The 16345-nt window shown below is 39.2% G+C and overlaps 1 protein-coding gene across 1 annotated transcript in view; it reads left to right on the forward strand.

Moving 5' to 3' along the window:
* spz6 (Spaetzle domain-containing protein 6) overlaps positions 1-16345 on the forward strand; it is a 218447-nt gene that overhangs the window by 122250 nt on the left and 79852 nt on the right. The window contains exons 3-5 of the mRNA XM_067138688.2: positions 2207-2321; positions 3611-3742; positions 4057-4179. Coding sequence (XP_066994789.2) covers positions 2207-2321; positions 3611-3742; positions 4057-4179 — 370 coding nt within the window. The remainder of the gene's footprint in view (positions 1-2206; positions 2322-3610; positions 3743-4056; positions 4180-16345) is intronic.

The following is a 16345-nucleotide window of genomic DNA, read 5'->3' on the forward strand; positions in this document are numbered from 1 at the left end:
TGGACAGTAGGCAATGGTATGATGATAAATGAAGTTAAAGGTCAGGTTGTGAGTTTCACAAATAGGAAAAGTCCTCTCAGTTTTAATTACTGCGTTGATGAGGTGAACGTTCCCTTTGGGGATCATTGTATGTACCTAGGTGGTAATATAAGGAAAGATTTTCATTGGGGTAGTCACATAAATATGATTGTAAATGAAAGGTACAGATCTCTGCACATGGTTATGAGGGTATTTAGGGGTTGTAGTAAGGATGTAGAGGAGAGGGCATATAAGTCTCTGGTGAGACCCCAACTAGAGTATGGTTCCAGTGTATGTGACACTCACCAAGATTACTTGATTGAGGAACTGGAAAAAATCCAAAGAAAAGCAGCTCAATTTGTTCTGGGCAATTTCCGACAAAAGAGTAGCATTACAAATATGTTGCAAAGTTTGGGCTGGGAAGACTTGGGAGAAAGGAGATGAGCTGCTCGACTAAGTGGTATGTTCCAAGCTGTCAGTAGAGAGATGGTGTGGGAGGACATCAGTAGATGAATAAGTTTGAGTGGTGTCTTTAAAAGTAGGAAAGGTCTCAATATGAAGATTAAGTTGGAATACAAGAGGACAAATAGGGTCAAATATTCGTTTATAGGAAGTGGTGTCTTTAAAAGTAGGAAAGATCACAATATGAAGATAAAGTTGGAATACAAGAGGACAAATAGGGTCAAATATTCGTTTATAGGAACGAGAATTAGGAATTGAAATAACTTAGCAAGGGAGATGTTCAATAAATTTCCAATTTCTTTGCAATCATTTAAGAAAAGGCTAGGAAAACAACAAATAGGGAATCTGCCACCTGGCGACTGCCCTAAATGCAGATCAGTAGTGATTGACTGAGTCTTCCTACTCTGGAAATTCTGGGTTTCTTGTATGCTAACCCAGAAATTCTATAATATAATCTGTAACTTCCTTCTTTTCTTCCCATCTCTCTTTCTCTCTGTTAGTAATCAGTAATGCCATTATACTAGTACCACAACATGTGGACAAAGAAAGTGAGTGCTCTCTCCTAGTAGGGACGCCAGACTGCACTAGTGTTGCTATGGCTGCACCCCGCTACTCACGTTAATACAATAAATGGAACAGAAACTGTAAGGTATCCATTAGAGAGAACAACCTTTGAATTATTTCCTTCCATTCACCATGTGTGTAACACTCCGGAAATATTTGAATAGATGAAGTTGGTGAACACACTAATTTAATGACTTAATGTTATCCTCCGAAAAGATTTGAACATGACTTATAAAGTATTAAGTTATAGTTGAATCTATCATACATTTCACATTATAAGATTTTACTCACCTACTTGTCCCAAACCTTATAGAACTTCCAGTATAATTGAGTTGATTTGGATGACAGCAACTCTTTCCTTATTTCCTTCATACAGAAGAAGAAGAGGCTGCACTTAATGTAATGAAACACTAATTTTTGCATAAGGTCATATCTTTGATTACCGCTGTGACCAAACTCTGTCAGTCTGACAACAATAGTTAATGCTGATCAAAAATGAGAGAAAAAGAATATTCCCCCCAAAACGTGGGACAGCTCCTGGCTTTAAGCTCCACCTTATTCTTGGAATTTCAACCTTTGTCCCCCTTAATGATAAAGGAGTCTATGGCTTAGCTTTTGGCTTCCGACCTGGAAGGGTAAGATTCAAATCCTGGTCCATTCTAGGTCAAGATTTTCATATCAAGAATCACATGGTGTCACGAATAGCATGCGGTGTGAAATCCAAAATGAACCTGGGTGGGTCAAGCGACCCCAGAGACAAGATAAATGAGTCTGCTTTTATAATGAGATCTTCCAAAAAGTGACATGTCTTTTGCTGTAGCTGACTTAGAGAAATGCTAATCATTTTCAGATGGTAATAAGAAATTTTGAACTTTATCTGACTTGTAACCAGATTGACATTCCAGCACAAAGTGCAAGGGCATTTTCTCAGTCAGTATGTTCCCCAATCACTCCGTGTAAACTTGTTTCCACACCGTAGCCATTGCTCTAATGGGAAGCGAGTTGAAGTCCTCTCACTTGCTATGCTATGTCTCTGACTTCACGTCTTGTATTATGAAATAGACAGTGTTATAATCATAGAGAGCATGAAGTACTGAAATAGACACTTTATCTGAACACAATACTGGTACCAATTTTTGTACATAAACCATATTTCTTACAGGTCTTCACGGTCCTGCTACGCCAAGGTCTCTAAACAACCTGTGTGGAGATTTAAAGAAAGGCTTTATCCCCAAGAACCCCATGGGTCAGAACATCCTTGGGTCTTCTTATCCATTGTAAGTGTACCTTTAACAATACTCTGCATTACAATTAGAGTCATAATCATAAAACAGGAGCAACTGAAAGGAAAGTGAGTGTCCTAAATAAGGTGTGAATTATTCAAAATTGTTAACTGAGGTAAGATTCCATTTCTATACCGTCCCTAATGAGTGAAGTTTTGTGTGGTATAAGAAGGAACCACACTATGGACATCGATGTTGCACATTACAGCTAGTTTCACTTATTAGTTGAATTAAATTTTGGTAAAATACACCCATTTACAAACAAAATTGCACACTGTGAAGGAACCATGGGAATACACGTTTGGTTCTAACTGCCTGTGTGGTCATACATGTCCCTCCCACATTTATATAAGCAAGGTACTTAGTAGCAGTGTGAACCACGAAACTAAGCTGAATGAGCACAAAGCACATTCGACAAGCCGTTAACCAGCTAAATGAGTCTAAGGGAGGTGGCATCATTGGATGTTTTAGTGCATCGCTTTCCACTTGAACCTTTCTGATTACATTGTGCATTGGTGCTGGATGCCAGTTAATCCCAGCAGACTACTAGCAGTGGGGATTATTTGATTGTATGACAAGCTATAAGCACTCCATAGGTGTAAATGCATGCTAGCCTGAGACGTGTCAAACTTCAGTCTGCCACTACCATGTCCCTTATGATGTTCACCATTCCTGAACATCGCCAAGCATGTTTGAACTTCTGCCAGGAACATGCAACATGGCAGTCATTGGTGTTCAATGACGACTCATGGTTCTGTCTGGATATAGACAACTCAAGTCTGGAGACATTCTAGCCAACACATTGAATGTAGAAGGGGTACATCATCCGAGTAAAAGGTGTGATGGTATGGGATGCCATCACCTACTACTCTTGCTCTCCACTGGTGGTGGTGATGGAAGGAGGGCTGATGGAAATGCAATAAGTGCAAGTGTATGTGCTTGCCTCCTGGTTCCTATTTTCCAGCCTCACATAGGCCTAGCCTGCCTTCATGATATAAACATGGTTCATAACTCCACGAGTCAAACCTATGCCTATACCATATTTTGGAAGAGAGGGAGTAAGTTTTATAATGTTTCGAACATCTAGAGAGAACATGTTCTCATTTTAAATATTAGTTTTGAAATCATGGGGTTTGACAATCCTTTAATAGTCTGCGTACTTGAAAAATAGAGGCTATGACATTGTACATTCAAAATATAATAATATAAAGCCACATACTTTATACAATCATTGGAAGTAATCAGAAAATACTTTATATAATCTTGCTTTATTGTCATTTCAGTGAACTGCTGAAAAACAAAACTCTACTGTTCTTGAGCAAGACTCTCCCGATTTTGAAAGCAGATGAGACATTGCCTAAAGTGGCCAAGTATCGTCAGGATGTGGTGCCATCGTATCAGCTGAGTCAAAACACGTAAGGACAAAGTTGAAACAAATTAATTTTCTTCTCCATCTACTTGATAAACCATAAGAATTTAAAGGGTTTGAGGATATCCAGGAACCTTGAAAATACTGAGATGTTTTTGGCTGGGAATTTTGAAGAATGGTAGGACAAACAGAGAAACTCAAATGACTAATATACAGAATAATTAAGTTAGGGTCAGAGAAATCTATGAAATCATCGTATACATTGTTATCCCTGTTCTCTTCTTTTAAAAATTAGAAACATGTGGAAGTTTAAACCACCTCCAAAAAATGTAGTGGCCTGCACTGATTCTTTGCTCACAGCCTTGGGTCTAATGCTGAACTCCACCGCAGTAAGCGTGAAGAACCAGCAACGGTAGAACCTGTGGAACAGGCCGCTGAAGAAGGACGAGAAGCTCGCAAGTTCTGTGAGAACGGAGGAGGATTGTAAGTTACTTATGTTTAATATCCTTGAACTTCATTTCTAGGCTCTATTTCATTAAAAATTTCAGTTCAGAGATTTTCAAGAAGTGAAATATGGAAAAAACTTACCATTAGATTTAAAGCTAATATATCCAGGATGACCAAACATCACCTTTTCTTTGGAGACATCCCGTTTACTGCAGAACAAAACTATTTGGATAAAATTCATTTTGAATTTTCTTGACCACATTGTAATGGAAATGGACTTTCAACAACAGATACTGCACCCGTCCAACTCCCGAGTCCCAGACTAGCATTTATCTCAGGGGTGTCGGTTCATTATTTAAGTCATCAAATATAAATATAGCGGCATCAATGAACACGGGAATGAACGGAGCAATTTAAAATTAAAATGGGGAAGGCTCGATTGTAAACTTGAATTTAAGGACTCCATGATAGGACTAGGAAGTGACTGTTAACTTTAAAAAGGGCATCATCTAACTACAATAAAAAGATTATGAGAATGGTTTCCTTTGAAATACTTTGCCAGAAGGAGCAGTTTATTACGCCATCCGACGTACGAAACTTTGATACATTTGGCAACGATATTTAAATTCCCACACATGTTACATAAATAAATCACTTGCTATACCGCAAGTGGTATCAATGTGTTGCTGGGTTGCTTCTGAAAGAAATTACAAGTGGAGTATAACTTACGGATCGATTCCATTTGAATCGAACCGTTGTTCAAGGATATAGCTTCCTTCTATCGGGAGCCCGAGCATAACCCATGTTACGGTCGGCTTCTCGATTTAACTAAGATGATGTACCCTGGCTATATACATTTTTCCGAGACCGGTACTCGGACTGGGCAATGTTTCTCGTGAATTACGAAAAATGGATTACACGGACAGTTCCTATCTTACGATGTCCAGCTGATGCCATACCACTGAATTAGCATTTATATTTTATTTACACATGATCTGAAATGTTACAAAGTAGCCTCAGTAGACTACTGCCACAGATGAGATAACGAGAAGCGGTGGGAAATACCGTGCGGAAACCGTACGATAACGAGGTAACAAATGACTATAATATTTCTCACTCTTATCATTCAAACATACGAGTAGAGGGATGTTGTCACCAAATAATTTAATCCACTATCGTCAGAATATTCATTTATCCACGAAATTATCATCCTTGAAATTATTATTATTATTATTATTATTATTATTATTATTATTATTATTATTATTATTATTATTATTATTATTGTTACCGTGTTTTGGTGGTAGTTATGCATGAAGAAGGTGCTGGGTGGTGAATAGGTCTCAAGCTACTAAAGTGAAATTAATTTTAAAATTTAACAAGGTTATATTTTCTTTGCAAAATTAGGTAACAACAAATAGAACAGGTACTTAGTAGCCGAAACACGATTGAAGAATACATTTACATAGGTACCCCATTTGGGGCTTCAAAAGTCAGAAACATAATTCTTGGGCAATCAGCTCAGTTTTACCCCAAACACAATTTTAACAGAGGGGCAGAAAACCCCATTCATACCTAGGAGCCCTTGCTCCAAATTACACTGAAAAGCCTCCTCGAGGCATACAATATACAATTTTCAAAAGAGCCACTCGCTCTCAGATTTAAGCCTCTCCCAGGCCACACCAAACTCCACCTTTAAGCTGTCCTCAAAGGACATATACACAGGGGTAAAATACCCAACCTACTGAGGTCTATTAAATGACAAGAAGGTTAATACATAACCTCTAAAATACAATTTGAGGGGAGGCGAACTTGCACTCCTAATACACTTTGTTTAAGACCTACTTGGCCTTAGGCCGTTAGTGCAAGGGCTAATCCCATACTACAGAGGTGACTTAAGAAAATAACAATTTACATTACATTGCGGAAGAATTGGTTGAGAAAATAAGTTCACCTCAAGACAATGTGAGTGGGAGCTCGAGAGGGTTAGCACTCTCTATCCCAGTATGTAGCTTTACAAGAGAATAGATGAAAAGAGAAGTTACATTTTAGGAAAAGGTTACATAGTGGAACGCTTAGAACCCGCCCCGAAAGTTAAACTGCTGAGCTAGCAAAGAAAGAATTTATTAATCGGCCATTACCTTGTTGTTGACCGCTGCCGAAGAAAGAGGCGCTTCCCGCCCCCTGCTATGTACTTAACACACTGAAAGATGGAACAGAAGTGGCCGAGAGACCCAAAAATCAGCAGTTTAAATACTCTCGCGGAAGTTTCTAGGCGTTAGGGGAATGAAAACACCCTCCCACAAACACTTTATTGGGTAGGACACAGCAACATATTCAAGTTGGGGGAAGATACATCTGATTGGATAGAAATTAATTTAAGAAATTCGGGATTGGTTAGGTTCAACACAAGGGGAAAGAAGGGGTGAATATTGCCAACTTAAACAATGACTGAAAGAAAATTTAACAAAGAACAAACTCTTGAAATTAAATTTTCTCCAAAAAACAGTTCTTTCACTTCGCACTAGAGTGCACCGTTGTTGATCTTCAGTAGTGTCCTCTAGAAGAGAAAGTTCACACTTCTAACCACAAGTGAAACAAAAACACATCAAAAATGACACAGTTCAAAAACTCAAACTTTTCCACGTGGTGACATCTTCTGAGAAAGTAGAAAATTAATACCGTCAATAAAGTTCAGACTTCCTCCAGCAGAGGAGTTTCAATTGGCGCACATTTTAAATTAATAGCGTGGAGGTGTACCGCCTGGTACAATTATTATTATTATTATTATTATTATTATTCACGTCACTCAAAATGTTATTATTATTAATGAACCGGTCACTTCCGCCAAAATATATTAAGATATCGGTCGCAATTATAATTATTTCACTGATCAACCAACGGCATCATTACTGTTATTGTTATGACAATTATTATTAATCTGACCGCGATGATTTGACATCGTCCTAACATTGTTATTATTATTATCGGTTGCATATTATCATTTAGATTCCCGTTTAACATCTTTATCAACGCTTATTTAATTAAGGCGGTCCAAACCTTTATCTGCAATATTTATTATTATTATTATCACGACATCATGATTGTCATCACTCGTCATTACAATGATTACACTATACGATCATTTATGTGGACTCTGAACTTTCATTATCCTTAGATCCGTAGTATCTCAACGAATAGCGGTGCAGTCTATTTATTTCGTACATGCTGTCACGGGTTCGAATTCGACCCGCTACGTAACTCAGTATTTCTCTGTGACACTGCCCGTACATTTTACACTCATTTCAATATCCTAAGTGTCTCTCGTACGGAATTTATTTTCCTTTCTATCTCAATATTCCTTGATCCATTTATTTCTCACAGAATTATCAACTGACTTATTTATTCACTTCTGACATCATACGACATTTTATTATCTGACTGCAGATTCTTTAACATTTTTCTATCTCATTTTGATCTACGCCTTAATTCATTCTCCACAAATAATCGTAACATCTTGAAATTATGTTTACCAAAATTTGACAATCATGGTTTCGTAATATTAGTCCTACGTGTTCCGGCTACTGAATTGCAACTTTAAGACACGACATTTATTCGTAAAGAAAAATATTGGACCGTAATTTAAACCACACGTTCATTAACATGTACGGATTATTAGCACCGATCTTAAATTTCAATATTATTAATTTATCATGTTAAATTACCACACTCTTTAATTCCGAATTAAAAACGACATCCCGTCATTAAATGATTTCCGACAAACTCAACACCTGATCACTTGACTTTTATTATTACGTACGGCTCACTAAATATCCGATATCACATGAATTATTATTATATCAATTTTTTTAAAAAAATTCTTCTTCAAAAAAGTAGTTTTATTATATTTATTATTATTATTAATTTTAAAAAAATTAATTTCACCTGTTACACGGTAGTCCACTCTTAATATGTTTAACGCATAACCCCTTTTACAATTTCGATTTATTCTGGCACTAATCAATCCAGATATGATTTACTTGGAATATTATTATTATAATCGCTTCTCACAAATTTAACAACTTCACTTTGGTATGACAAGGCTGGACTTCCCTTCAATGTCATTACATAACTCGTCAAAATGACAAACAGAAAAGGACATATCGGGTCTATTTAACTATAATAACCAAAATCAAATGTAAAGAAAATTATTCTTGACTACAAAGAAAATATGAATGCAAGCATGACTTAACGTACTACTCTATATCTACAAAATTTACATCTCCAACAAACTGAATACATAAAAAGAACCCGATTATTTACATTGTTATTATTTACTACTGTCCGTGCTACAAATTTAGGATGGGGTCGTTAAGCGACTCATCTTGTTACAGAAGGTAACCAAATCTAATCAAATTATCCCCATTTTTCCAGTCACGCTAACATTTCCCAAATATTATTTACAGTTTAGTACTCATCTTAGTTATCGAATCCATTGCAGCTTGGCAGATGAGAGGCTCCTTTCGGCCCCTCTCTGCATTTTACTTCTCCATTCTTGATGGCGTAGTTCCACAAAAGATTTCCTGGCACATTACCATTTTACACTAATACCTTAATTATCACAAAACTTCACCATTGACAACGTTAACACTGAACACTTTAACTTTTATACAACAAATTAATATCCTAGACCCCAAAATTTAATATTTTACACTATTTTAATCTTCGTCCAATTACCGCACAATGGACCTGGACACGTACGACGAGGTGTCAATTTTACGCCCGTCGCGATTTATGTCGTCCGACGCGATACGCCCGTTTCATACGGCACTCTTGAAGTGTTCATGATAGCGGTTCGATATTGCAAATTACAGGCTATTATTCCCTTAAAGTACTGTTCGTCACACAGTATGTTATTTACGTACTTATTGTGGTACAATTTATATTACTCTCTTACAGTGCAATTAATTTACTTCACTGATATTTATAACTGACAAACACTGTCCTACGTTAACTATTTCCAGTTCATGTTGCTTGAGCGCGATCACATTTTATAACCACTGGCGGATGCTCGCGCCATTAAATGTTGAGTTACTGTACGCCCGTAGAATTCGAAGTTAGCTGCGACCGACTGTTCAGCTCCAGAGATTCATTTCAAGTGTGTGTTGGCGAGGATCCCTTGTCCCGTATATATGGATGAAGCTTTCCCTCGCGGATTCATTGACGTCATACCCCTTAGGGAGGGGGTGGAATTTTAATATCGGTACTTGCACTCCGAATTGGACGTTAAAATTTACATCAAATTAATCCACTCCGCTAATATATTTGCTGGATTAAATATGAACTCCTGGCGATCACAGATTTAGGAGATACGGGTGGATTTAGCTCCTCACATTTCGCGCCTTCGGAAGCGTCCCTTACAACGTGGTCTTCGTCCAGCCAATGACATTCAAGCTGTCTGGTTTCCAAGAAATCCAGCCTTCAATTTATTTAATTTGCCAATAATTATTGATTATTTTTCCATGCGTGACATCTAATAAATTCATTACATCGATCCGTGTACTCACAATAATTTATTACTGATTACTTTTGAAGTTACGAGAATATCTCATCCATCATTCCTTAAGATGGTATCCCTGAGTCTTCCATCAAATTTTAGCGATTGGCCGGCAAGCGGTCACGTGATTTAAATCTCCACCTGCCCGAACCTAGGCTAGCGAATGTCCTCGCAACCGCTGTAGTTTTCCATGACGGCACGGGAATCTCCGTCCTGCCAAAAATATCCCAGCGCATTACTCATGTTGCGAGCTTCCTTTGTGTCACCTACCCCCTTCTCTTTCTGACCAAGACTTATTTGTGGACTTGTATTTCCCTGTTCGCCAACTAATGAGATCCCCTGCTGTGAAGTAGCTAAATGTTGTTGTGTCGAGCTAATCCGTCAGGCTCCAGTCTGCCGTCCTTCCTCGCTCCTATTTCGACATTACACAGATGAAATATTTTCAACTACACTTCTGTATTTCATTAAATGTACCATATATTATTTTATCAATCAAATCATGACTGACTATGGGCCTAAGTCACTCGGGTTCATCTTCCTCTTGCCCAGGTAAAAAAAATCTAGTGAGCATCATGATTTTTTTATGATGTGTTCATATCATCACTATCATGATTTGACATCGGATCCTCTGTTCTGCGTCGGCTATTGATTTCATCCCTCAGCATCTGGTTCCTGAACCTTAACTCATCGTTCTGTCTTTCGATTTGATGGATCGTATTGACAAATTCCTGCACATCGCTGTCTATCTCTCCACACTCCGGACATGGCCTTGCTTCAATTGGTGTATGGATTACTTGGACTTCTTCATCCCTTCCGTCTTCTTCTTCATCCTCTTCTTCGACATCATCTTCTTCCGGCTCGTCATCTGCTTCCTCCCGTTCATCCTCTGCTTCTAGTCACATCCCTTTGTTTCCTTGTCCCGAATCGAACGTCGGTGCATTCGGGTTCAAGTCGCTGCCCCCTTTCCTTTCTCTTTGGAATTGCAAGCTCTCCGCTCCTGTTGCTTCCTCATCACGGCCTCGATCATGGATCGCCTCCTTCCATTTTCTCTTGTTCAGCTCTTCTATGTACCGCCTAGACTCTTGATATCTGTCATCCTTCTCCTGACGAGATCCTCCCTGGTAATATCTCGGGTTCCCTTGATTTCTAGATGGATACGGCCTATAATTATTTCTCTGGAATCCACGGTATCCCCTGTCAGCTCGAAAGTTACCTTGGTTGGTTTGCCGGTTGCCTTCCGCAAAATTCCTAGGTCTCGTCCATTGTCGCGGCTTCCACTCCGTATTATATCCTCGACGAGGTTCCGGGTCAGTACTAGTTCCCTGGTTCTTTGTACTAGTGGTTTTCGGTTCGATTGTCCGTTCGATATTGTTCACCTGTTGGTCCCTGCTCCTAATTTGTCTCGGGTTCGAATGGTGCGTTGTGAGGTCTAATTGGCGCAACAAGGCCTAAGCTTGGACAGCCGTCTGGACATCTGACGCTATCATCATTCGTTGGACCTCGAATGGCAATTGTTTTCCAATGGCGCTAATCAATTCTGTTTCGCTCATTGGATTATCAAGCTCTCGTAGCTTGTGAAATTGTGAAACAAAGTAATCTGAAAATTTCGTGGGTGAAGATGTTGAGTATCGTCTGGAGTATACTTCCAGCCTTAACTCCTGCTGTTCCTGAATGCTCCAGAACTTTTGGAGAAAAGCCCGCCGAAATCCTTCAAAGTCTTCAAAGGTATACAAGAAAGCCCTGAACCATACAGCTGGTGCTCCGTCTAGGAATTTCTCGACTGTTCGCAGTTGTCTCTCTACTGGTATCTTATTTTCATTTATATAACCGGCGATTTCCCTGATGAAACCTTTCGGGGTGATATGCCCACGGGCATCGAACCTGGGTGGCTTGTCATCAGACATCTTAATGACGTGTACCACCGATGTCGGGATAGCATTCGATGACGTAGACGACCCATCTCTGTTCTCAAACTTGAAACCGTTTGTGTCAGCTTGGGATAGGCCCCCTTTCTTATGAATCCCCTGGTTATCATGGGGTTCGTATTCCCGGTATTGGAGGTTAAAGTCTTGGCTAGACGCTGACGGTTCCAACCTAGCCTTCAATATCTCCAAGTCTTTTCGGATGTCATCCATTCCGTCGGGATTACTACTTGACATTTCTTTTGTGCCGGAATTGTGCCCATTATATGCCTTGCACTGTTCTAATAGGCAAACTTCCGTGTCGGCAAGTGATTGGCCCTGTTCAATTAGGTCTTCCGTCCGCTGGAATAACGCTAGGTTTGCGTCTTCGCACTTGGTTATTCTCTGGCTACGGTCTTCTAAATTTACAGTTAATTCCTCGACTTTGGTTTTTAGTCCTGCTACGATTACAAGTGTACGTGCGGCTTCCCCACGTATCTCGTTCATGCCCTTGTCATGCTTGTCCAAGGTGCCAGCTATCTGCGCGCATTTTTCTTCTACTCGTCCCCGGACGATGTCATTCTTCTTCCGACATTCATCCCGAATTTCCTCTATGTGTGATTCTATGTCTTGTCTGTCAGTTAATCGTAGAGCGGCGAGTTCCTTGACACTAGCGTTCAATTTCTCCTTAATTTCTGCGCGCTCCATTTGAGCCTCATCTCTAATGCGGTCAACCCTTTCATTAATGATGGTAATGTATGAATCCAGGTGCCCTTTTAATTCATCTTTCGCGAAGTGACATGCTTCCTGGACTTGAGTTAATTGGTCCCTAAGTTCCTGTCCCATCGCTACGCTCGCGGCCTGAACTGCATCTATTTGTGCCTTGAGTTCTGTTTTATTAACTTCACACGCAGCCTGTACTTGGTCGATCTTATTCTCTAGTGAAACACTCGCGGCCTGTACTTGGTCGATCTTATGAATAATTTCCTGTTTATCTGAAATCCTATCAGCCTGCACTTGATCTATTTTATTTTTTACCGAAACACTATTAGTCTGTAATTGATCCATCTTCAAAGTTAAATTTCGTATTAAATCCACTAACGTGCTATCGACCACCTTTCCCTGTCCATCTACCACTATGTCCGGGGATCGCTCCCCACCGTCGTCAGACATTATAACTTTTCTTGAGAAAGCAAAAGGGCCGATCGGCCTCTCACCTTGCTGCACACGAAGGAATACGCTATTGGGTCTAGGCCCTATCCTATGATATTATACCCCTACACTAACTTTCATTTAACAAAAAAAATTTGACTATTAAACTTTGTTTACATTTGCATGTCATTCAACTTGAATGCTGGCTTGCGCCTAAGATTTCACAATAAACTGCTCCAATATAACAACAACAACATTAAAAACAACGATGAAGTTGGAAATCTCCTGCCCTGAAATACGTTAATTTTAATGTATACCATCTCAACCTCTTTTTAAATACTAACTTGAACTGGTGCTCAGTAATATTTTTACCAATTCAAGCCTTCCTAAACAGCTGTTTATAATATTCATCTCATGTCCAATGATATTTAAATGGAGTCCTGAATTACCAAAATTATATTAAATTTCATATGGGACAAAGAGAAACATCAAATCTTCGAGCTTATTGAATCATTGCCTCACTTGAAGAGATTAGCAATGGATTATATTAATAAACTAGCCAAATCTAGCCCCGTTCGAAACTAACCTTACTCTAGTATGATATTACGTTACAAGTGAACACGCACTTGACCGTGATGCGGTCGTCAATTAATAAAAATCAAAAATTAAAAATACAAAATTTGAAAAATGTATATAATTTTACAATTGATTAGCAATGATATTGGCCTCTTTATAATGCAATCAAGCTTCCTAGTGGGCACACAGTAAAGCCCCACTTTAAACCAGCCATATTGCTTCTGGCCCAACTGTAACATGTCCTACAATTGGTCATAATTTTACTGATGTCAACCAACATGACTCGTAGTTCTTCCCTTTATCATCTGTTAGGCCCTCTCTGCCGTTCTTAAAGCACCACGTTGGGCAAGCCATTTTGCACCCGTCCACCTCCCGAGTCCCAGACTAGCATTTATCTCAGGGGTGTCGGTTCATTATTTAAGTCATCAAATATAAATATAGCGGCATCAATGAACACGGGAATGAACGGAGCAATTTAAAATTAAAATGGGGAAGGCTCGATTGTAAACTTGAATTTAAGGACTCCATGATAGGACTAGGAAGTGACTGTTAACTTTAAAAAGGGCATCATCTAACTACAATAAAAAGATTATGAGAATGGTTTCCTTTGAAATAATTTGCCAGAAGGAGCAGTTTATTACGCCATCCGACGTACGAAACTTTGATACATTTGGCAACGATATTTAAATTCCCACACATGTTACATAAATAAATCACTTGCTATACCGCAAGTGGTATCAATATGTTGCTGGATTTCTTCTGAAAGAAATTACAAGTGGATCACTCATTGATACAGGCGCCAGCGTATCAGTAGTATCCCAAGTTCTGGTAAATGAACTACAATCCAAAGTAAACATCCCGATAATAATAATAACAATGTAAGGACGATGTTAAATCATCGCGGTCAGATTAATAATAATTGTCATAATAATAACAGTAATGATGTCGTTGGTTGATCAGTGAAATAATTATAATTGCGACCGATATCTTAATATATTTTGGCGGAAGTGACCGGTTCATTAATAATAATAACATCTTGAGTGACGTTAATAATAATAATAATAATAATAATAATAATAATAATAATAATAATAATAATAATAATAATAATAATAATAATAATAATAATAATAATAATTTCAAGGATGATAAATTTCGGGGATGAATGAATATTCTGACGATAGTTGATTAAATTATTTGGTGACAACATCCCTCTACTCTTATGTTGAATAATAAGAATGATAAATATTATAGTCATTTGTTACCTCGTTATCGTACGGTTTCCGCACGGTATTTCCCACCGCTTCTCGTTATCTCATCTGTGGCAGTAGTCTACTGAGGCTACTTTGTAACATTTCAGATCATGTGTAAATAAAATATAAATGCTAATTCAGTGGTATGGCATCAGCTGGACATCGTAAGATAGGAACTGTCCGTGTAATCCATTTTTCGTAATTCACGAGAAACATTACCCAGTCGGTGTACCGGTCTCGGAAAAATGTATATAACCGGGGTACATCATCTTAGTTAAATCGAGAAGCCGACCGTAACATGGGTTATGCTCGGGCTCCCGATAGAAGGAAGCTATATCCTTGAACAACGGTTCGATTCAAATGGAATCGATCCGTAAGTTATACTCCACTTGTAATTTCTTTCAGAAGCAACCCAGCAACATATTGATACCACTTGCGGTATAGCAAGTGATTTATTTATGTAACATGTGTGGGAATTTAAATATCGTTGCCAAATATATCAAGGTTTCGTACGTCGGATGGCGTAATAAACTGCTCCTTCTGGCAAATTATTTCAAAGGAAACCATTCTCATAATCTTTTTATTGTAGTTAGATTATGGCCTTTTTAAAGTTAACAGTCACTTCCTAGTCCTATCATGGAGTCCTTAAATTCAAGTTTACAATCGAGCCTTCCCCATTTTAATTTTAAATTGCTCCGTTCATTCCGGTGTTCATTGATGCCGCTATATTTATATTTGATGACTTAAATAATGAACCGACACCCCTGAGATAAATGCTAGTCTGGGACTCGGGAGGTGGACGGGTGCAATACGTAACACAACCGAATAGGTTGAAAGTCATTTTTGATTATTTGGATGCACTTTTGGAAATTTCAGCAAATGTCTGTTCTTTTGTGACTGGTAGCAAGATCTTAATTCAAAATGTGAGCATCGCCTCCTGCCAAGTCACAAGCCACAGGAAAGAAAATGTAATCATGGTTATAGACTTTACTTAGGTTAATGTACAATGGACAAAAGAGAAATAGATTTAAGTAGAGAGGTGGTGGTAGGGCAGCCATAACCAGAAGGAAGGTACTTGAGAGAATGAAGATACAAGAAGGAAAGAGCTGTCAGGGTCAACAGGTAATGCCAGACTCACCTATAGGATCCATGGTCGACAACCCATATTTCCAAGATCACCTTCTATGTGATACCGTCTTCTCCCCCCACCCCCCGCCAAAGGGGCCTGAAAGTAGAGATAATAAAAGCAATAGTAAATGTACAATAAAATGTCATAAATATTTGATAGGTAACAGCACGATACGGGTCCTATCGGTCTTATGGGGCGGCAACAGCTGATTGCTGAGATGCAGGTCCTATCAGTCTTATGGGGCGGCAACAGCTGGTTGCTGGGATGCGGGTCCTATCGGTCTTATGGGGCGGCAACAACTGGTTGCTGGGATGCGGGTCCTATCGGTCTTATGGGGCGGCAACAACTGGTTGCTGGGATGCGGGTCCTATCGGTCTTATGGGGCGGCAACAACTGATTGCTGGGATGCAGGTCCTATCAGTCTTATGGGGCGGCAACAGCTGGTTGCTGGGATGCGGGTCCTATCGGTCTTATGGGGCGGCAACAGCTGGTTGCTGGGATGCGGGTCCTATCGGTCTTATGGGGCGGCAACAGCTGGTTGCTGGGATGCGGGTCCTATTGGTCTTATGGGGCGGCAACAGCTGGTTGCTGGGATGCGGGTCCTATCGGTCTTATGGGGCGGCAACAGCTGGTT

This window comes from Anabrus simplex, chromosome 1 (genome assembly GCF_040414725.1).
Source record: "Anabrus simplex isolate iqAnaSimp1 chromosome 1, ASM4041472v1, whole genome shotgun sequence".
Lineage (NCBI taxonomy): Eukaryota > Metazoa > Arthropoda > Insecta > Orthoptera > Tettigoniidae > Anabrus > Anabrus simplex.